We start from the raw sequence: 22,672 nt of genomic DNA, 5'->3' as shown, positions 1-22,672 counted from the left end.
GTGGAGACACCACCTTCTGGGTGCTCGACATCCAGTAACTGTGTACACCGACCATCGGAATTTACAGGCTCTTTCACACGCAAAATGTACCAATGCCCGACAAATACGTTGGCATTTATTTTTTACGTTATTTGACTTCACGGTCACTTATCGTCCTGGACCTCTACACGGAAAGGCAGATGCCTTATCCCGTGTCGGTGCCGATTTCGACACCCGGGAATCGGTTACCTCTATGCTACCTTCGGGTTCTGTCATTTGTGTTTGTTCGGTCTCCCCCTCACTTCTGGATCAAGTTCGACAATGGGCCAAAGAACATGCCTCTTCTCTTGATACCTTGGGTGCCCAGATTGTCACGGGTCTTCCTTATGTTCATGGTCTTTTATACTTACCCGACAGCCACACCAGACGGAAGGCCTTGGAATGGGCCCATGATATCCCGTTAGCTGCACATCCAGGTCAGCTTAAAACATATGACCTGTTACATCGATGGTGCTGGTGGCCAGGAATGAAGAAGGACACCGCGTCATACGTATCCACGTGTGCGATATGTGTACAATGTAAAAGGCAACCAGGGAAACCTTTCGGTCTATTGATGAACATGCCGCTTCCTCCACATCCCTGGCATACGGTTTCACTCGACTTTGTGGTAGAACTGCCCTTGGTTAAGGGAATGTCAACGGTGCTTGTGGTGGTGGATGTATTCACAAAAATGGCACGATTTATACCATGCTCAGGTATACCTACCGCCTCATCATTGGCTACTCTTTTTTTTGATCATGTGGTACGCTTCTTCGGACTACCCACAATCATGATTTCTGACCGGGGTACGCAATTTACTTCGCGGTTCTGGAAAGCCCTTACCCTTTCTTTGGGTATTGATGCACGGCTTTCGTCATCCTATCATCCTCAAACGGACGGACAAACCGAACGCACAAATGGCACCATGGAACAATACCTTCGTTGCCTGTGCTTGCAACATCAGACAAGTTGGTTATCCGTTCTGGGAACAGCGGAGTTCGCTTATAACAACTCTCGACATACTTCAACAGGATGTTCCCCGTTTTATGCCTTGTATGGATTACATCCAAGGATCCTTCCGCCTGTCTTGCCTTCCTTGGACCAAATCCCTGCTGCAAAAACCACGAGGGACACTCTGGTTGCTATACGGGATTCTGTTATGTTACATCTACAAGTTGCGCAGTCCCGGGCAAAGACGCAAGCGGACAAACATCGATCGCCTGCCCCCTCCTATGCACCGGGTGATCTTGCCTGGCTGGCGACTAAACATCTCAACATTCGGGGTAAACGAAAACTCATGCCTCGTTATGTAGGTCCCTACAAGATCCTTTCTTGTCTCAATCCTGTTGCTGTCCGTTTGAACATACCATCCCATTGGCGGATTCACCCAGTCTTCCACGTATCCCTGCTCCGTCCTTTTATACCTGGCACTCGGCTTCCTGTTGCCCCTGCTCCGATTATTGTACAGGGTGAAGATGAATATGAAGTACGTGCTATATTGGACTCCCGTCTGCGTCGCGGAGTGCGTTTCTACCTGATTGATTGGAAGGGTTACGGTCCTGAAGATAGAACTTGGGAACCGGCCTCAAATCTGCATGCACCCCGACTCTTGCGGGCCTTTTGGTTGGAAAGACTGCGTGCCCGCAGGGGTGGTCGTCCTTTGCGGGGGGGTACTGTCATGCCCCGCATTCCTGTTTCTGGACACTCGCGGGTATTTACTTCCCGGTGGAAACTGCCCTGGAGACTGTTAACAGCTCACGGAATCCGCTGCACTACAAGGTCCAGAATTCCATCTGCTCGCGGTCACGTGAAACACCCGCAACGTGCCTCGCGTTCTGAAACAGATTCCAGTACTTAGTGTGGCGTGTCCCTGTAACGGGTGCTCCTAAAACTGACTATTCAGTTTGAGTACTCGATCTACTGTTACTCTGATTCCTGTTTGATTCCTGACCCGGCTTTGTATCAAGGACTATTCTGAACGTCTTTTCCTTCAATTTCTGGCTCCTGGCTCCCTCGGTTGTTTCCCCTGGTTAACGAACACTTGGCTTCCATTTCGGATTTGTTCTCCGCCTGCTCCCGTATGTTATGGTATTCGGATTTATACAAGAATAAAAGACCCTCAGTGCTATTCTCTGTTAAAGACTTCCACGCACGTTTTCCTTCACTCTGTTGTGCTATCACTATTACACGAGTTTCCTGCTTCCCTTCCCTTTCAACTATTACACAGAAAATATACAAAGACAGATCCACGGCGCTGCCCGCCGCACAAGAAGACAACGCTCTACATACTGAAGTGACCAAACGGACGCTCTGCTGTTTCTGGTGGTCACTCCCTGGATTGGTTACACTTGGGGACGCTCTGCTGAATACACTTGGGGATTATTCTGGACACTTGCCGTTTCGGTTAGCTGGACCTTTGCACAGACTTCCTTCAACTGGAACTTCCATTTTCTATCATCACGTCAACTTCCTACTACACTCTCTAAGGTTACGGGACTTCCTATCTTACTAAGCAGGTAAGAGGGGGCAAGTACGGGGGAAGGAACAAGTGCTGTATTTTCGTACTTGGCTGCTATCTTGAACTATCCTTTCTTTGTTCCCTTAGCTCTGTTGTCGCTGCTCCTGCCTTTCCACTTAAGCCCCTGGCCTGTTAGTTGGTATACTTTCTACAGGCTGCGCTCTTGGGGGGAAAGTCTTGTGCAAACATCGCATTCAAGATATCCCAGAACCATCTTGGTGATAGTCCAGGACGTCCCAGAGTGAAGGGGTTCCAAAAGCGGATGTTGACCTTGTATCCTTTAACGATCTGTATCCTTTTCCAAAATTGCGTAAAAGTTGTGACACTTACCTTGTACTCCACTCCCCCCCCTCCATGCCTCGCCACGCCTTTAAACACTTGTGTACACCCAGTAGCGCTGTCCTCGCTATGAAATGAATAATTTTAATAAGGATCTGATGGTGAGACTAATTTCATTTTTTATGTTTTTAGGTACATCATTCACTACTGTCTGTGTCACGAGTACCAGACACCGGCGGACGACTTCTACAGCCGCCAGTTGCTTCTCCGCGTGAACAACGTTACCACCCTGACCATTTTATGGGACGATCGCCAAGTACAAGTATGCCCTTACGCGGTACTAACGGTTAGATGCAACATACCTACCGTTGTGGTGGCCTAGTGCCTCGTTGTTGGAACAGCCATGCGATTATCAGTGCGACAGAAGAGCTTATTTTTATCGTAAACCAACACCCTGTGTACTGCACACGAACATCGCTTCCCTCAAGACGAACTAATTTGGATCGAGAGCAAATAAAAATGCAAATCGCTGAATATTCTCTAAACATTTGATGTCCAATAAACGTACTTTGCCAAATGTACAATCTTGCCGTTTGCTTTTAAACCACGGTTTCACATTCCGAATTGTGGTGCTGTATTGTGAGATGCTCTAAGACCCTGTGTACAGCAAAGGACCATCGCGTTCCTCAATACGAACTTTTTGGAACATGAGCAAATAAAAATGCAAATCGCTGAATATTCTCTAAACATTTGATGTCCAATAAACGTACTTTGCCAAATGTACAATCTTGCCGTTTGCTTTTAAACCACGGTTTCACATTCCGAATTGTGGTGCTGTATTGTGAGATGCTCTAAGACCCTGTGTACAGCAAAGGACCATCGCGTTCCTCAATACGAACTTTTTGGAACATGAGCAAATAAAAATGCAAATCGCTGAATATTCTCTAAACATTTGATGTCAAATAAATGTACTTTACCACATTTACAATCTTGCGGTTTGATTTCAAAGTACAGTTTCATATTCCGAATTGTGGTGCGCTGTATTGTGAGCTGATCTGTGTTGATTTCCGGGGTCTGTGTGGAGTCGCGTAGAAGACGCCTGGGCGCGTTTGCCTACGCAGCACAGTCACGTCACGGATAGAGGCGGGGAATATGAATGTTTTGATAAAGTCTGTTTCAGGGGCGGGGGATTTGATTTAGTGCCGCAAAGGCAGGTGAGCCAGGTCGATGCGGCGGAATGATAGGATTATCACAAAATGGAGGCTGATTTCGAGTGCGATAATGGGCGAAAAGTCGGGTAAGGTCCATAGGAAAGTTTCCTACGATCTACCGATTTATGCTTACAAACACATGGCCGACCCGTAGGGACAATAAAAAAAAAGTCCCGGAACTATCCTTTAATAACGCTTGAATCGCTAGACGAATTTGGCTAAAAATGTCCACTTTGGAGGGGCCTGTGGCAGACATTCTTTGGAAAACTTCATCCAGAGAATCAAACGTTCAATGCAATAGAATTTGGGCAGCAGTCAATGCAAACAGGTTTCATCTCAACTTTAGGGCAGCGACCGCCACCCTGTAATACATTTGGGTGTCTTGCTCCACTCAAAAAAGTAGAGCAAACAGAAGCACTACACATAGTTCTGAAGGTTAGACAAGGCAAAACAGAAGTGAGCTGTTTGGGGAAAGTACAAAAGGCGCTCAGATGGTGTGCCCTACTCATGTTTGTGATAAACAGGATGTGCCATTACAAATCAAATCACTACCAAGAGAAGCAGCACAGAACCTGAAATGCCAATAAATACAAGCATGGAGGAGAAAATGGAGTGGCTGATTCTAATGAATGTTACTAATAGGTCAAGAAGAATCGGAAGAGAGGGACGTTTAGAAGGGCACACCGTGTTAAAGGAACTAGTCCTACAAACAAGGGTGGACTGAGAAGCAAAAGTGGCCCGGAAATAATTTTCAAAGTGGCTACATATTACACATTTCCAGCAAGACCAACACTTTTTCTATCAGAAAATGTGAACATAAAATAGGTTACCACGCAAAAGGATTCCAGGTTGCAGATGCCGACTGGGAACTCTGCAGAGTTCCCTTTAGGCCAGTCCACCCCGGCCTACAAAGAAGAGCAGAGAGATCTTAGCAGGACAGACTGCATGCTATATTGTAATGCTATCAGTGATGCCAAGATATCCAGTGCAAGGAATTAAGCAAAACAGACACCTGACAAGATTGACCCCCTTAACTATTTTTTTTTAAACTACCACCATAAACATGGTTCAACAGTTATCTCCTCTGAACAAAGGAGGAAGCCAGATGCCTAGAAAGTGCCTGCCCAAAGGACCAATGCGCCCGCCACCAGAACACCACACAAACACTGCAACAAGTACAAACAGCCATACACAATGCCAACGCCACCCACTGGCTTGCATAACTAAAATCTACCACCAGTCGTACACAGGAAATATTCAACATCGTCAAATCCCTCTCCAAATCCACTTCCATGCCGTCCATCCAATTCATCCTCCCCATACACTTCAGGATGCAAGTCTCTTATGGGCAACTTCAACTCAAATATATACAACCTCAGGCAAGCCCTCCCATCTGCTACCCCACTCCCAAACATTCCATAACATGGGACCTCTTCCACCCCATCGACACAGACACCCTCATCACCCTTACTGTGAAAATAAAACCTGCACACTTCCTGCATGACGCATGACCACCTCAAGCCACATACAATTGCAACCCACCCTCGCCTGTTACTGGCTCAACATCATCAACTCCTCTCTTTCTCGCATGGTACTTTCCACTCTGCACTCATACCTGGATACATCTCCCCCTCTTCAACAAACCATCTCTCGACCCCTTGCTCCCCAAAGACTACCACCCCATTACTATCCTGCCATACCTCACCAGAATCACAGAATTCTTCATCACTACCCAACTGCAACAACCCATCATCACAAACGACCTCCTCAACCCCTTCCAATTTAGCTTTTGACCTGGACGCAGCACCCAGACTGCTACTCTTTTGGCTCCCCAACAAATGTAGCATAGAATAATGGGAGCCGGCGGGGCATCAGAAGACTGGCCTGCTGGCTCTCATTATTCTGCGCTAGCAGCATAGACACACTGCCCGACAGGAGAGGAGGCATCTCCTGTCAGTCAGCGTGTTCACGTTGCAGAGATCCGCAGCCTGAATGCACTGACTGATAGGAGAGGCCTCCTCTCCTGTCAGGCAGTGGTGTCTATGTCCCAGAGAGGAGGGCAGGGACATCCAGTCCATACTGTGTCTGTGCAGACCCGTATGGTAGAAACATGCAGATAAGTGTTTTTTAATGTAATGAGTGTGTATGTACATTTGTTGGTGTATTTGGTTTTAGGAATGCATGCATGAAGGAGTTTTATGGATGTTTAGTTTAGTTTTTTATTTCTATAGCACACTTAACCCTCAGGTATCAAGGCGCTTTAGCTTGTTACATATTTAATCACTGGTCGTAGAGTTACAGTATACATACAAGATATTTACAAAGACTGTGTGGACGCAAGTGTTGTTTATGTGCGCATGTGTATCTATAACCCATCCCTATATTTAGCATCCTGCTCAGCGGGGCCTGTGAGGAATTCGACCATCCGCACGGGGAGAGTGCGCTCGCCTAGGATTTTTAATTTTTTAATAATGAAAATGAATGATGGGAGATCAGCCTTCAAGAAATGTGCGAGGCCATTCCGCATACATTTCATCTGCTTCCGACATAAAACGCATAACCACGTGTACTCTGGGAAGATACAGCCTAAAGGTGCCATCTTCCCCTGTCATATTCAGCAGGAATGTGACATCCACAGGCACATGAAAGCATCTCAAGAATAGGAAAGGCACACCTTCCTCCAGCCATGGGAAGCCTAATTTAAATATCAAACGATCCATGGATCTGCAATCCTTTTGTCTACACCAGCTGGTGGCAGTGCATACTAACGAGATAATTGAGGCAAGCCTGAAGAGGCTTGGTTGCCGGATAGACAACAGGAAAGGCGAGGCTAACGCCCCTTTGGTATGCAATATCTCAACGTGAAACTAGTTCTCACCTCTCTGTATGAAAGGCAGTGAATGGCCTCTCTGGGTTCAGCCGTTACCGCAGGTGTCCCTGCGGAGAAGACCCCTTTCAGAGGGCAGAAGTATGTGATTTGGGGGAGACAAGAATTCTGCTCACACCACATACTTCAAGGGAAACCTGCACTTTCATCAAGAGTCACAGAGGGCTCAGTTAACCAGAGAGACACTTTGATCTACAACAGACAGGAAGATGGGTGGGACTTAGGTATATGTTGTCACCCCTTGTCTGTCCTGTTGCAGAGCACTCTGGTCGTGACCTCCTGCATAACAAAAGATTGTTGCTTGGGATCCAGGGTTGGTTCATTAAGGTAGGGCTAGCCTGCACCAATCACTGAGAACCCCTCACTTGACAGATCATCCAACGACTTTGAAAGGAGTAAGAAGAAGGAACCATTTGGACCTGGGCTGAAGGTATAGTCTACCTTACATCTTCCACCAGTGAAGGAAGGCAGGAAATACAAGAGGGAAGCAAGATCCCTCCCCTAAACATCTCACAGGGAACAGAAGGAGATACCGGACTCAGAGGACCCATCCAGGAGCACCAGAGCCGATACCCAGCCAGCACACAGCTTGCCCTGCAAGGTTCTGCCAGCAAGCTTCCTAGGTGGGAATTGCTGGAGAGTCTCTGGACAAAGGACAAGGCTTTTGCCTGCAATCACTCTACTGAGCTTTGGGCCATCCGCCTTGAAAGGACACGAGCCTTGCAAAGAAGCTAGGAGCAGTGCCACACAAGCATCATCCAGCTGTCCATCTTTTAAGGACATTTTGGAGACAGTCGAGTCCTCAAACCGCATCTGGCTGCATCGCTGACTGTTGTCACGCCGCAGTCACAAGAGCCGTCTGAGCTGCCTCGACCAGCATTCCAGATCCACCCACCAGCACAGAGACAATGATTTTTGGCCCTGAGCCACCGCGCCAGACAGCCTGCATACATCCATCCAGCTTCGCTTGCCGAACTGCCTGCCGACTGGTACCCGCAGCTGTCTCCCGCCACTAACCCTGTCTCAAGGGCTGCAAGGCACCCTGGAACCACCTCAATGCTATCGGCTGTCGAGCACCAAGAACCTTTCAGCATCAGGTACATTGGGTTTCTGCCCCCCTCGTCCTTCTCCGGAGGCCCCTAGAGACAGTTACGACCCTTTGACTCCTTGGTGCTTGAACGGAATAACCTTGAATGGTAAGACTGATTATTTTACCAACTACCTTCCTGTAAGTATCCAGAGTGCATCCCTTCCTTCGTTAAACTGTCTGTCCTCTGCGTTCCTTTACAGGGCGGTCACATTAGTACTGTGCTGGAACTGTCTGTTGTAGTAATAATAAAGTAGATATTTGTATACAACCTTGACTGGACAGTCCCTTTTATCATCGGGTAATAATTGTATTTTTGCTGTGTTGCAACTAATCAACGATCCACAACCTTGCATAGATAAACCTGCCGTTCCATCCACGTTACCAAAATCGGACAAGGAAGTCTTACAATTCATTTATATTCCAATCTGTTCTGATCCCAACTGATGTACTGGAGTGTGGGGTTGATTGATGGTTAAGAAACTGATATTCATCCCTGGACCACTGGTGCTCCGGAGGTTGATCCGTCACAGGGCCACAATATTTAGGGCTCTGGCTGCTGGGGGCATGGTATTGTTTTTTGCTTCACCCTGCACAGTAACTCCATCACAGGGAAAGCAAACATGATAAGTGAAATGCTATTACGTTGCTAGACTGAACTACATTGAATGTAGGCAGGTCTAACCATGTGATAACACTTCACTTATCATTTGCTTTACCTTTGATGCACGGCATTGTGTATGAAGAGTAAAACAAAAACATATGTTTTATTAAGAAAACATAAAAGTTATTACCTGCCTAGACTGGCCTACAATAAATGTAGGCCAGTCTAGGCAGGTAGAACACGTATGTTTATTTTACTCTTGATGTCAAGTAAAAATGCCTTGCTACATTAAGAAAGTATATGCAGACTGGCACTGCTACCATCAGTCTGCATATCATTTCTTAATGTGTTATGGCATCTTTGTACTTTGCATGAAGGGTACAAGCGAACATGAGTGTGATCGCATGGTATACTAGCCTATCTTGGTATGTCATTTTTTACTGGCTGGGAGGCCTTATATGACAATACTGGCATTTATTGGTGTAACATGCATGGACATGTATGGGCAGAGCTAGCATGAAAATGTGGTACATACTGGCGTATGTTGTGGGCAAAGGCACCATGAAAATGTGTTGCACAATGGTTCTGAGCACTTTTGGTGACTTGCATCTATTGGTTTTTCATGTGCTACCACACAAAACTGATTTCACACTGTGTGGTTTTTGTACCTACTTGTTCACAGAAAGTGTTGCAAAGGGCAGCATTTTTACCTATTATTTAAAAACAATTCACAAATGGAGAACCCCCCGAATATGTCTTGTTTGGTTCATGATTCCCCACTGTGCTCGGTCGCTACCGCATATGAGGCTCAAACATTTACGTCCATCCAGTTCTAAAGTTCACCAGCTGCCACTGATTCACACATCAACGTAGCTCTTGCCCAGCTCCACCTGCTCCCCGTTCTCCACATAACTGCCTTAAAAGACTCTTCTTTGTATTCAAAGCCATACACCACAAAACACCATCTTACCTTAGCGACAAACTCAAACCCATCACCCACATAAACCCAGACAATCCAGTCAGCATCTTCTACACTTTCAACTCTGTCAACTAACATGCACTGTGATGAATTTAGCAATATCATCACTCCCTGTCTGGGGAAATTCTCTTCCCATTTGGCCAGGGAAGGGTTGTCGCTACCTGATCCCGATCTAGTGGGTGGCAGCCTCAGGGAGGATCATCTGGGGGAGAGGAACCTCATGAGAGGGGGATTGATTGGTGGCAAGAAACACAACACCCACCTTTCTATTCTGGGTATAACCCCCCACCCACAAATGTACAGACTGTTATGACTTATTGTGATATTAAACCCATTCAACCATCTTATACCAACATCAGGGTTCCTTCTGACAAATTATACCAAAGTACTGAGATGAGAAAGAAGACCGGTGTGATGAAGATTATTAGAAGCAGAAAGCCTACTCTACGTTGAGAAGTTCGAGGGTGCCGAGACCACGGCGTCGATCCAGGTGGTGCTCGTCGGCGACGTCCTGCGAGGATGAGGTGTGCAGGGCACCTCGGCGATTGATTGTTCAGGACCGCAAAGAGTTTCTGAAGAACTGTGGCCCAGCCAGGGCGTCGAGTTGTCGAAGTCTTTGTGGTCTCTGGGTGGTGGGAAACCCATCGGCGGATTCTCCTCGGCGCGTCGGCGGCCTTGACTTTCTCCGGCAGGACAAAGCGGTCGACGTTGCGGACAAGGGAGTCCTTCGATTCAAATGTTCTTAGGCAAAGGAGGGGGCGGCTCCGGTCGTCGGCAGCACAGCGTCAAGCGGTCCCCTCTTCTGGGGCCACACGACTTTGACGGGCCTCCACCGGTTACACAAACCTGCGAACCCTGGTCGACGGCAATGGACTTCGTCAGTGGCGAAGTCCTGGTGCTTCTCTTCGTTCTCCTCAGCGGTCCCCGTCTCCGGTCCCCAGATATACTATTCTGTCTCTCATCCACACTGCTAGGTCACACTCAGCAGCCAATCATACAGAAGGGCATTCATGCAGTTAGTCAGCCAATCGGGCACACAGTGCATTCAGGCCATCCTCCTCCCTCTCAGACACTCACAACACGGAATGTGGATTGGGGCAAGTACCCAGCCATTCAACACTACACACTGCATTCAGACCAGTTTCGGGCAGGGCTGTCTCAGTCTTTGTCTCTCATACCAGAAACCAGACAGCCCCAACAAGAAGTGAATATTGGTCACACACTCCATTCGCCCAGGTCCCACCCACAGGGTGTACCCACAACATACAGTCACTGGGAAGGCTCTAGCCGGTCTGGAATGGACTTCACAACTACACAATATATGGAACTTCCGCCCAACAGCCATTCAGGGGGAAGGGACTGAGTCAGGGCTTCGCAGGACTTTGGGAAAACAAGGTAACAGGCAATAGAAAGCAAGAGGCCACAGGGGCCATCTTGTTTTCTATCAGGAATCAACTGATTCCAATGGCAGGGCCTGGGTATCCCAAAATCGAGGATACTCAGTGCACCCGTCAATTCAGCATGGAGCTGCCACCAGCCCATACCCTGCTCTGCGGGCCACCCACAGGTGCCCAAAAACATACACTAGGGGCACAGGGTTGTACCCCTACCCATGGGTGCCATAATGGTATCCCATGGGTCTGTACACCAAACCAAAAAAAGGAAGAGCTGCACTGCCAGGAGTCCCATATGGACTCCTGGGCAGATAACAATACAGAACACAAATGAAAAAGGACTACAGGACAAGGACAGGGAGGCCCTGTCCCTCCAATGCATTTCCAGCATCGCAGTCGCCCCCCCCCCAGACTGAGGTTAGGGTGCCTAATCTCCCACGAATAGACACCCTTATCCAGACGGTCAACATACCTTCTGGAAAGGCCATCTGCATTATCGTGACTCTTCCCTGGTCTGTGCTCTATGGTGAAGTCTAGCCCTTGCAGGCTAATGGACCACCTGAGCAGTTTTGGGGTTTCACCCTTCATCTGCATAAGCCACTTCAGGGGCTTATGATCTGTTTGGACCTTGAAGGTAGACCCCGTAAGGTAGGGCCTAAAATGCCTAAGGCTCCAAACTATACTGAAACATTCCTTCTCAACAGTAGCCCACCTAAGTTCTCTACCCTTGAGTTGTCTACTGATGAAGATGATAGGATGTTCCCTCCCTTTGTCATCTAAATGGGACAAGACAGCTCCAATTCCGGTGTCGCAGGCATCCGTCTGGACGATAAAGGGTCGGCTGTAGTCAGGTGCCCACAACACAGGTGCCCTACACAGACTTTCTTTCATGCCATCAAAGGCACTCTGACAGTCTTCAGTACAATTAACCTTCCTCGGTTGTTTGGGTGAAGTCAGAGCAGTCAAGGGTGCAGCTATGGTTCCATAGTCTGCCATGAAATTGCGATAATACCCAGTGAGGCCCAAAAAGGCTCTCACCTGGGTTTGAGTAGTGGGAGTCTCCCAGTCCTGTACATCCTGTACCTTACTGGAGAGAGGTTGGATTTGACGCTCTCCTACCTCATGACCAAGATATGTGACTTTCCCCTGAGATATCTGGCACTTGGTGGCCTTGATAGTGAGGTTAGCCCTTTTTAATGCCTGCAACACCTTACCCAGATGTGTCAAATGCTCTTCCCGGGTGGAACTGTATACGGCAATGTCATCTAAATAAGCCACACAAAAGGCTTCCAGCCCACTGAGCGCATGGTTGACCAATCTCTGGAAGGTGGCAGGGGCATTCTTCAATCCAAAAGGCATGACCCTAAACTGGTAGAGTCCCTCTGGTGTTGAGAACACTGTCTTTTCCTTGGCTTGGTTCGTCAGAGCTATTTGCCAATAGTCTGAGGTGAGGTCATAGGTGCTCACAAATTTGGCAGCACCTATGGTGTCCACAAGCTCGTCAGCCCTGGGCAATGGGTGCGCGTCAGTTTTGGTGATGGCATTGACTCCTCTGTAGTCCACACAGAACCTCCAATCCTTGGTACCTGCCTGGGAACTTGCCTTGCGGACAAGGACCACGGGACTGGACCACGGACTGGTTGAGGGTTCAATAACACCCAGATCCAACAACTTGGCGACCTCAGCCTGGATGTGGTTCTTAACAGTATCTGACATACGGTAGCTCCTGCTTTTGACAGGCACACTGTCACCAGTGTCAATCTTGTGCTTACACCACGGTGTAAGGCCTGGCGTCAGTGAAAACAGAGAGGCATACTGCTGGAGCAAAATCCTGCAGGCCCTCTGCTGCTCTTTTGAAATCTGGAGAGAGATGCACTCCCTCCACTGAGCCATCCTGAGGGTTGCTATGCAGCAACTCAGGAAGGGGCTCACTCTCATCCTCTTCTTGCTCTGAAGCTAGCAAGAGACATGAGACTTCTGCTCGTCTGTGGAAAGGCTTGAGACTGTTAACATGGAATACCTGGGGGGCTACCCCTGGGATTCCCATGTCAACCACATAATTGACCTCGCCCATCTTGGAGATTATCCTGAAGGGTCCAGTCCATTTATCTACCAATGCCGAGGCTTGGTGGGCTCCATCACAAGGACCTCCTATCCTGGAGTCCAATCCACTTGCAATGCTTTAAGGTCATGCCAGTACTTATTCAATTCCTGGCTGGCCTTGAGATTCGCTGTTGCCTGACCCATCCTCTGCGTCATCCTCCATCTGAGGCCTAACACATAGTCCCCCACTTTCTTGGCGTGACCTGGAGGGGCCCCCCTCACGGGATGTCCAAAGAGTAACTCAAAGGGGCTGAAACCAACACCCTCTTGAGGTACCTCTCTGTAAGCAAACAGCAGGCATGGCAGGAGGAGATCCCATTTCCTCCTTAGGGGCTCTTCCAAAGCACCTATCATGCCCTTGAGAGTTTTATTAAATCTCTCAACCAGACCATTGGTCTGGGGATGGTAAGAGGTGGAGAACTTGTAGGTTACTCTGCACTCTTTCCACATGGTCTTCATGTAACTAGACATGAAGTTGGATCCTCTGTCAGAGACAACCTCCTTAGGGAATCCAACATGGGTGAAAATGCCCAGGAGAGCCCTGGAAACCACCTTGGCAGTTACAGTCCGAAGGGGTATAGCCTCAGGGTACCTGGTGGCATGATCTACCAAGACCAGGATGAACCGATGTCCACCTGAAGTGGGAGGGTCTAGGGGACCGACAATGTCGATGCCCAACCTCTCAAATGGTGTGCAAACCACTGGCAATGGCTGCAATGGGGCAATGACACTGCCTCCAGTCTTGCCAGACAACTGACAAGTGGGGCAGGTCCTGCAGTGGGACTCCAATTCTACTCCAATCCGTGGCCAGTAGAAATGGGCAGAGAGCCTCTGCTTAGTCTTCTTGGTACCAAGATGACCAGCCAAGGGCACCTCATGCACCAACTGCAGTAGGAAGGGCCTGTAAACCTGGGGTACCTCCAACCTCTTGAGGGCTCCAGGTTCAGGCTTAGTGGGCTCACTATCAAGGAGCTCACCCTCCCAATATATCCGGAAGGTCCTAGGCACTTCTCCTTGTGCCTGGGACAGGGCCTGTTTCCTCAGACCATCAAGAGAGTGACACTCTCTCTGTCCATTACAGAAGTCTGCCCCGGGAGGGTCCCCCTTCAACTAACAAGCATTGAAGGTCGGGATGGTCCTCCGGGTTGAGAACCTCTCCCACAGGAGAGTCTTCTGGCACTTCTCCCACAGGAGTTGAGATGGGGTTTATCACTGGACCCAGCCCGTCCGGAGCATGGATCCCAATGGGTGCTGTAGGAACAGCAGGAAGAGAAGGAGCTCCCTCCACAGAGGTGGCCTTCTTGTTCTTCTTCCGTCTCGCCTTAGGCATTGCCTTCGGCTCGGGTATCTGACTCACAGCCAGACCCTGCGTCACCTGTGACCTAGTGACTGCAGCAGCAGTCATGGGAAGACCATCCGAGATCAACCCCAACTCTATTAGATCATTTCCTAACAGAATGTTAGCAGGGACATTGTCCTGAACCAGGACAGGAAGCTTTGCTGTCTTGTCTCCAATTAAAGTGTGACTAAGGCTACAGGCGATAATTTGGGAGGCCCACCAGCTAACCTGGTGGTTCTCAGAGGAGCACCTACATAGTCCTCTGGCTTGAGCAGGCTCCTGTCCACCACTGTCATGCTTTTCCCAGTGTCTCGCAAACCAGTAGAAGGCTGGCCATTCAAGAGGACACTTCTCAAAAATCTACAAGTGTTCTGTGGGATAGTCGCCAGTACTTCCGCGTACTGGTCCCAGGCCGCAGGGGACACTAAGGAAATCTCTACAGGAGCACCAAATGTGATCCCTTTAGAGGATGGGAGGACAGTGGCCTTCACCTCAGACATGGGGTAAGGGTAAGTCAGGCTAACAGCCTGTACTCCAAGTGCCTTACCTTTACACTTGGAGTCACCCCTCTTGTGATCCAGAGCCCCACAATCCCAACAAGTGCCGGGAGTGTGGGGTATGGTACTGGAACCACTGGGAGCCTGCTTTGCAGCAGGTGGACCACTACTCTTATTCCCACCCACAGATTACTTATCCCCACTAGATTTCTGGGTTTTAGGAGAGGAGGGTTTAGGTTTACCCGACTGCGACTGCTTTTGGGTCTCCTCAGCTTTCTGAGAGGCCTCCTTTTCTTTGTCCTTGTCCTTCCCACTGGAGTCCTTAGGGGACACCCGGTGGGAGACCCACTTGTCAGCCAACCTAGCCAGCTTAAAGAGATCCAAAATGCTCTGGTCAGCAACATACTGACACAGCTCTGGTGAACAGGCTTCAGAAAAATGTTCAAAAAACAACAGGTGGGAGAATTCAACAAAAGTTTTCACCTTGTAACCATCAATCCACCCCATCATGTTCATGTGCGCAAACTCACCCAGTCAACCAAAAACACATTATCTCTTTTCTGCAAATCCCTGAACCTTTTAAGGTATTTGGTAGGTGTCTTGCCAAACTTGGCAATCAAAGCAGATTTCATACACTCATACTGACCCCTATCTTCCACACTCAGTTTCAGTACAGTCATACCCAGTCTGAGGCACTTAACAGACACTTAGCCCAATTTCTTTTGTCAACATCCATTTCAAACGCTTCGATCCATTGGAGGATATCAGAACCCTCCACAAACACACCAACCAAATCTTTCATACACTTGGTGGCTGGGGACCGGCCACTCTCAACTGGTTTAGCTGAAGTATCCACTCTAGCTTTCTCTAGCTGGATTCTTTGGTGCTCAGTGTCCCTATCTTTGAGTATCACTTGCTGTGCCAACTCCTCTTTCTTCAACTCAGCTTCGGTTGCCAACTTTTTGTATTGAAAGGCTAACTGTTCCCATTGCAGCTCCAATTCTAAAAAGTTCAATCTTTAGGGCTTCCCCCTGAAGAGCAGTGCTGTGGTTTTGAACAGAGGCAGCAGGAATTATGGCATTCCCAGAGACAGATTCAGCAGAAACCCCAGGGGCAGAGTTCCCCCCTCATCAAGAGTTTCACCATCAGTCTGGTAGTCCACCAGGGCAGCTATCAGCTCAGCCCTAGACTTATCCACAAAGTCTAACTCCCTGGCTTCACAAGCACTCTGGAGAGCCTCTAAGCTCATCCTAGTCAATTTACCATTTGCAATAGACTCCATTGCTTGTAATGCAGTTATTTTGTACACAAACAAACCTTAATTTAATAAAGTGCAGATATTTTGTAAGTGGCATGGTTATACACTGATTCTTAAAACCATAAGCATCCCACCGCTGCCACCAGTGTAAAGACTGGAAGGGGGTGGCTGTACTTCTGCTTTCTATATGGTAGATGAGAGGCACAGAGGACCCCAGCCAAGATTTTCTATTATTGGTAACGTAGTAGAGGAATCAAGGCCTAGCTTCTCAGGAGGTGATGCAGGCTGGTTCATAAGTACAGTGTAGTCCCCAAACCCCCACAAAGGAATTTCCACACACTGTATTACTGAAAACACAGTGTTTATATAATTAATATTCAAAGGTATGTACAATATCACAATAATGTACTTTGTACTCAGAAATCAACAATGGCAAATATATACAATTCTAAAGTGGTACCACCAATATTATCAGATCTCATTGAAGTGCATCAACTATACGGTCAGAATGTCACACAGATCGATAACAAGGAAACCAGCAATAGAGATAGGAAGGAAAACAAGATGGTTGACACAATTGGCAGAACACTGGCCCAGCTACCTAGACACAGTTCTGTGTGGAGACCCCTGCACCTGGGCAACCTGTAAAATAAAGATATATAGCACAAGCCCAGTCCATATATTGTTCAATAGTCTTATTCTCTCCTATAATGTTTCTACCCCCCCCAATGTACCTGGTGGAGTAGAGTTCTTCGAAGAAGCGTCAATGGATCATTCTTGAGTGACTCCCTTTAAAGCAGGAGTCACGGATCGTTGAGAGGCGTCGAAGAAGGTGAACTTGGCGTTTATGGCATTGATGAGAAGTTCGAGGGTGCCGAGACCATGGCGTCGATCCAGGCGGTGCTCGTCGGTGACATCCTGCGAGGATGAGGTATGCGGGGCACCTCGGCGATTGATTGTTCAGGAACGCAAAGAGTTTCTGAAGAACTGTGGCCCAGCAAGGGCGTCGAGTCGTCGAAATCTTTGTGGTCTCTGGGTGGTGGGAAACCCACCAGCGGATTCTCCTCGGCACGTCGGCGGCCTTGACTTTCTCCGGCAGGACAAAACGGTCGACGTTGCGGACAAGGGAGTCCTTTGATTCAAATGTTCTTAGGCAAAGGAGCGGGCGGCTGTGGTCATCGGCAGCACAGCGTCAAGCGGTCCCCTCTTCTGGGGCCACATGACTTCGACGGGCCTCCAGCGGTTACACAAACCTGCAAACCCTGGTCGACGGCAATGGACTTCGTCAGCAGCAAAGTCCTGGTGCTTCACTTTGTTCTCCTCAGCGGTCCCCATCTCCGGTCAGCAGACTTTCGAGGGTCTGACTTCCAGGGAGCTTCGGCGAAGGTTAGCGGTGCTCGATGGTCCCTCGGAGAACGTGAAGAGGGCGCCTTACCAGGTCCTCTCTCGGATCAGTCTTCGACAAATTCGGCAGCTTTCAGATCGGGTCAAAGCAAATGCAACAGCAAGTCTTCTTCCAGCTGGGCATCAATGATCAGCAGTTCCAGTTACTCTTCAAGTGTAGACACAGCTTCTGAACAATTTCCAGTGGTGAGAGGTCCCCAGATATACTATTCTGTCTCTCATCCACAATGCTGGGTCACGCTCAGCAGCCAATCATACAGAAGGGCATTCATGCAGTCAGTCAGCCAATCAGGCACACAGTGCATTCAGGCCATCCTCCTCCCTCTCAGACACTCGCAATAAGGAATGTGGATTGCGACAAGTACCCAGCCATTCAACACTACACACTGCATTCAGGCCAGTTTCGGGCAGGGCTGTCTCAGTCTTTGTCTCTCATACCAGAAACCAGACAGCCCCAACAAGAAGTGCATATTGGTCACACACTCCATTCACCCAGGTCCCACCCACAGGGTGTACCCACCCAACAACATACAGTCACTGGAAAGGCTCCAGCCAGTCTGGACTGGAATTCACAACAACACCATATATGGAACTTCCGCCCAACAGCCAATCAGGGGGAAGGGACAGGGTCAGAGCTTCCCAGGACTTTGGGAAAACAAGGCAATAGAAAGCAAGAGGCCACAGGGGCCATCTTGTTTTCTATCAGGAATCAACTGATTCCAATGGCAGGGCCTGGGTATCCCAAAATGGAGGATACTCAGAGCACCCGTCAATTCAGCATGGAGCTGCCACCAGCCCATACCCTGCTCTGCGGGCCACCCACAGGTGCCCAAAAGCATGCACTAGGGGCACAGGGTTGTACCCCCACCCATGGGTGCCATAAGGGTATCCCATGGGTCTGTACACCAAACCAAAAACAGGAAGAGCTGCACTGCCAGGAGGCCCATATGGAAAAACATTACAGAACACAAATGAAAAAGGACTACAGGACAAGGACAGGGAGGCCCTGTCCCTCCAATGCATTTCCAGCATCACCTACTGCTTAGGGGTGACTAGATTTCTAAAATGAAAAACTGGGACAGGCCAGCGACATAGAAGTGGGACTACAGCCTCAGCGTTAAAACTGTAGTCCTACTTCTATGTGGGTGCCCTGTCCCGTGTCATGTTTCAGCGCCCGGTCCCGAGGCTATTTTAAGTTTAAAAAGGATTTGGGGATCGGGTGAATACCATCCCGGTTTTTGTTAAAAAGCATGATATCTGGGCAAAAACCGGGATGGTGTCCACCCGATCCCCAAATCCCACAGCAGGGTTTTTAAACTTAAAAAAGTCTCGGGACCATGGGACGGATGTACAAATAATCGGACAGTCCCGGCAAAACCGGGACGTCTGGTCACCCTACTACTGCTGCATTATGCAACGCCCTTCTTTGGAAAATACAACAGCACGGATACAGCATCTCTGAATACAGATGTGGACTTGAAGAACCCTAGCCATAAGAGCAAATATTGAACTGCAAATGTGGCCTAAAACGTGCTTGGCACTTACTTGATATGCTCTGACCAAGCCTGGTGCCAAAACCATGCACTTCGTGGCAAAGGTAGCATTTGCGCAATTCTTTTCACACACTTTCAAAAACTCGTATTGACATATTTGCTCCACCCATTCCAGCTGTCAGAGAAGCTCATCATCTCCAGAGGCCAGCACACCTGCAGAAGCCACAACATTGCCAGACTGCGAACAAGGAACTGCAAGAGGGAAAGAAGCAGGAAACTGGCATTTTCCTGCAAAGCACCCTGTCTCTGGAACAAGTTACGGGCCCATATTAGACTGGCACCTCTACCCTACACTTCAGGAAGGTCCGTAAGAGTGCACTCTTCAATAATGATAGTTATGTGTAATTTATATATACAGTGCATTAATCCAAAGCGCTTTGCAGAGCACATATTTACATACAATATCACCCGACTGAAATTGGTACTCATTTATCAACCTCGGAAGGATGAAAGGCTGAGTTGGACTCGCTGGGATTCGAACCTGCGATCTGCAGATCACGCTCAGATCGCAGCAGCGAGCGCTCAACCCGCTGAGCTATTTTACCTGATAATGTAAAATGTAATGTCTTGCCAATCCCCGATCTCTTCACTCATTCCAACTTCTCCCCCTAGGGATCTCCCGCCATCCCAGCCTCCAGGCCCATCCCCGCTCCTCTGCAACCCCACACCTGACTATTAATATCCTGAGGGCATCCCGTGTGTACTACACTCGCTTGCTTAGCAGATAGATTTGTCTTTTATAAATCCCATATGTACATCCCACACACACACTGTGCACTTTGGCTTCTGTGCATGAAACCAACTTGTGTTATTCAGGGAATAGGAGCATTCACAGCCTGTATCGGATAACTAGGTCTGTCACTGTGCAGCCTGTCACACTGCTCTTTCTCAAGCGGATGTGATAAGAAAAATAATGAAGTGATCTGTGGGCGGTGGCCAGGACATGTGGATATCATCTGTAGCATCAGAGACTAAGCACAAACATGTCTGGAAATGAGAGTGTGGCACACCACCGCCTGTGCAACATCAGGTGTAGAGTCACAGAACATCTCGTGAAAGCACACAATCAGTGTCTACAATTTGTCAAGCGGTTATGTTTGTCTGTTGGCTTCTATCGTGGTCAGAACGTGGCGGCTGTTATGTCCCTTTTAGCAATGTTGAGCCCTCTGGAATAATAAGGTCTATTTTACCCGCATGCAGTTTCACCTGTGAGATCTCCAGCCAGGGGCAGATTGGCGTCAGTTACCAACTGCCTCGTGCCCGCCGTCACCCGTCCATGTTTTCCCGCCATATCTCCAACGGCGCAATGTAAGGGATATCCCTGCGAGCAGCTGGAACTGTACCCCGGCTGAAAGAGAGAAACAAAGGATGTAGGACGGTACCCACTAGGAGTGGCTGGTGTACTCGCTCTGGCAAGGCATGGTTTTCAGACAAGACAAGACAAGCGTGCAAAAAAGTTAACATCATGACATTAAAAAAGAGAATATCAGTGCTACTGTGGCCACCTTGTGTTGATGTAAGGAGGCAGAGTGCACAGAAATGTCTTCAAATCCAATGACTCTTGGCTCTTGGGGAAATGCTATGTGTCCAAGCTCCATCTAGCTCAGGCTCTCGCCCTTTGGCTAGAAATCCCCGGTCCCAGGTAGTGACCAGCCAACTAGGTACACAAGCTACCCAAGATCTGCTGGGGGTCAAATCTTGCTTCCGCCAGCTTTATCCTGTTCGACAAGTCTTGATGCATTTGACCACTAGCGACAGAAGTACCTTGCTTTAGGCCTTTTCACTACACAATGGCATAACTATGTCTACTCCGGGGGTTTAGCTGGACGATCAGGTAGGCTGGCAGAAAACTGAGCAACCCAGAGTTTTCTCTGAGTCGACTGTTGATCTCTTCTCACACCTGCCCTCATTTCTTTGTTACGTTATGTTAAAAGCCTTTCCTAAGAATAAACATGGACCTGAAAATCTCTGAGTGGTGTGGTGAACAGGACATAGGTATAAGAAAATGAGCCCAATAAAAATCCAGGTCTTTAGCTTCTTCCCGAAGGATTGAAAATCTGAGTAGGGCATTCCAGAGTCTTGGTAGCAAAGCTGATACAGACCGTCTTCTGATCCTCTGTGGAAAGGAAGAAAAGGTGATCTCGGGGTCTTTTCTGGAAAACAGTTGTGGAGTTTACAGACAAGAGAAGCAGGCCTGATCTCCTACCTACCCCTAAATGCTAGATAATGAACATAACATGTGATTGTCCATTGGAGGTCAATGAAAGACCCAGAGCTAGAATGCTGTAGGCCGCCCTCTTTCCTGCATCAACCAACATTCTGCCGACACCATTCTGTATGTGTGTGTGTGCACATGATGCGTTTTGTTTGTGTGCGATTTGCAGGAGAGTGGCGCCTGCCGGCACCCTTATTTACCTGCCGCCTCCAAGTCCTTGATTAAGACAAGGGGGGTCATTCCGAGTTTGGAGGCAGCCATGGTGCTATTAGCACCATGGCTGCCTCCAAACTCGGGTCCGGGTCCGGTCAGTCAGAATGGGAACTTACCAGGACATTCCGACCTATGCGGACCCGGTAACTCCCCATTTCGAAAACCATTCCCCATTCCCATTTGAGCCCCCATAGGGCTCAATGGGAATGGGGAAGGAGCTAATAACAGGCCCGCAAATAGAGGGCCCTTTATTAGCTCCATGGTCCCTTAACGGGTCCCGCTAATGACGGCTGGTCAGACCAGCCGGTCCTGGTGGGACCCCTAAGGGACCTCGGAATGTGGCGGTAGGGGGTTAATGGCACCAGCATCCTTAACGGTGCCGTTAACTCCCTACCGCCATACTCGGAATGACCCCCAGGGTCAGGAAAAGGAGATGGAGATGGGAATGACATGGTACCATGAAAATGATTTTAAAAGGCAATACTGGCATGTATTACGCACAGTCAGCACACACCTGTTTTATGGTGGCATTATGGGCATATATTTGGCAAAATCAGCATTGAAAATATCTTTAAAGGGCAGTGCAGCATATACTGGGAACCAGCAACCTGGACATGTTTTTCTACTAACAAACACGTTACATATTGGGAACGGGGGGCATGCACATGTGTTGTTACAGAGTTATATACTGTGCAGTGCCAGCATGTTCATATTTTACAGTAACAATGCTGGCATATATTGGGCATGTCCAGCATATATATATGCGATCATGTAAAGGTTACAGGCAGCATGAACATGTGTTTATGTGGGAAATGTCAGACTACATTTAGCACAGCAACTATGAAAGTGTATGGAGTATGTTGGTATACATTTGACACTGCTAGCATGAACATGTCTTCTTACAATGGCAAGCAAGTAGATATCAGGCACAGTCAGCATGAAAACGTTTCTGTAGTGACAATGCTGTAATTTATTATTGGGCACACTGACAGCATGAAAATGTTTTTTTACATGGAACTGCTGACATATATCGTTGAGACACGCTTCAGGTTTTACCTTTGGACAAGGCCAACATGAACATTTGTTGTAAAACTCTCCTGTGTACTGTTGGTA

General features: G+C 48.4%; 1 protein-coding gene across 2 annotated transcripts in view; it reads right to left on the bottom strand.

Annotated features, from left to right (window-relative positions):
* Positions 1-22,672, bottom strand: part of LOC138580873 (uncharacterized) — a 570,368-nt gene that overhangs the window by 220,101 nt on the left and 327,595 nt on the right. For both annotated transcript variants that reach the window (XM_069651760.1, XM_069651761.1), the window contains exon 6: positions 20,338-20,479. In XM_069651760.1, the coding sequence (XP_069507861.1) occupies positions 20,338-20,479 (142 nt within the window). The remainder of the gene's footprint in view (positions 1-20,337; positions 20,480-22,672) is intronic.

The sequence above is a fragment of the Ambystoma mexicanum genome, chromosome 3p (genome assembly GCF_040938575.1).
Source record: "Ambystoma mexicanum isolate Mex_15411 chromosome 3p, UKY_AmexF1_1, whole genome shotgun sequence".
In the NCBI taxonomy this organism is placed as follows: Eukaryota; Metazoa; Chordata; class Amphibia; order Caudata; family Ambystomatidae; genus Ambystoma; species Ambystoma mexicanum.
The sequence above is the reverse complement of the archived record's forward strand: the minus strand, read 5'-3'. Positions and strand labels throughout refer to the sequence as shown.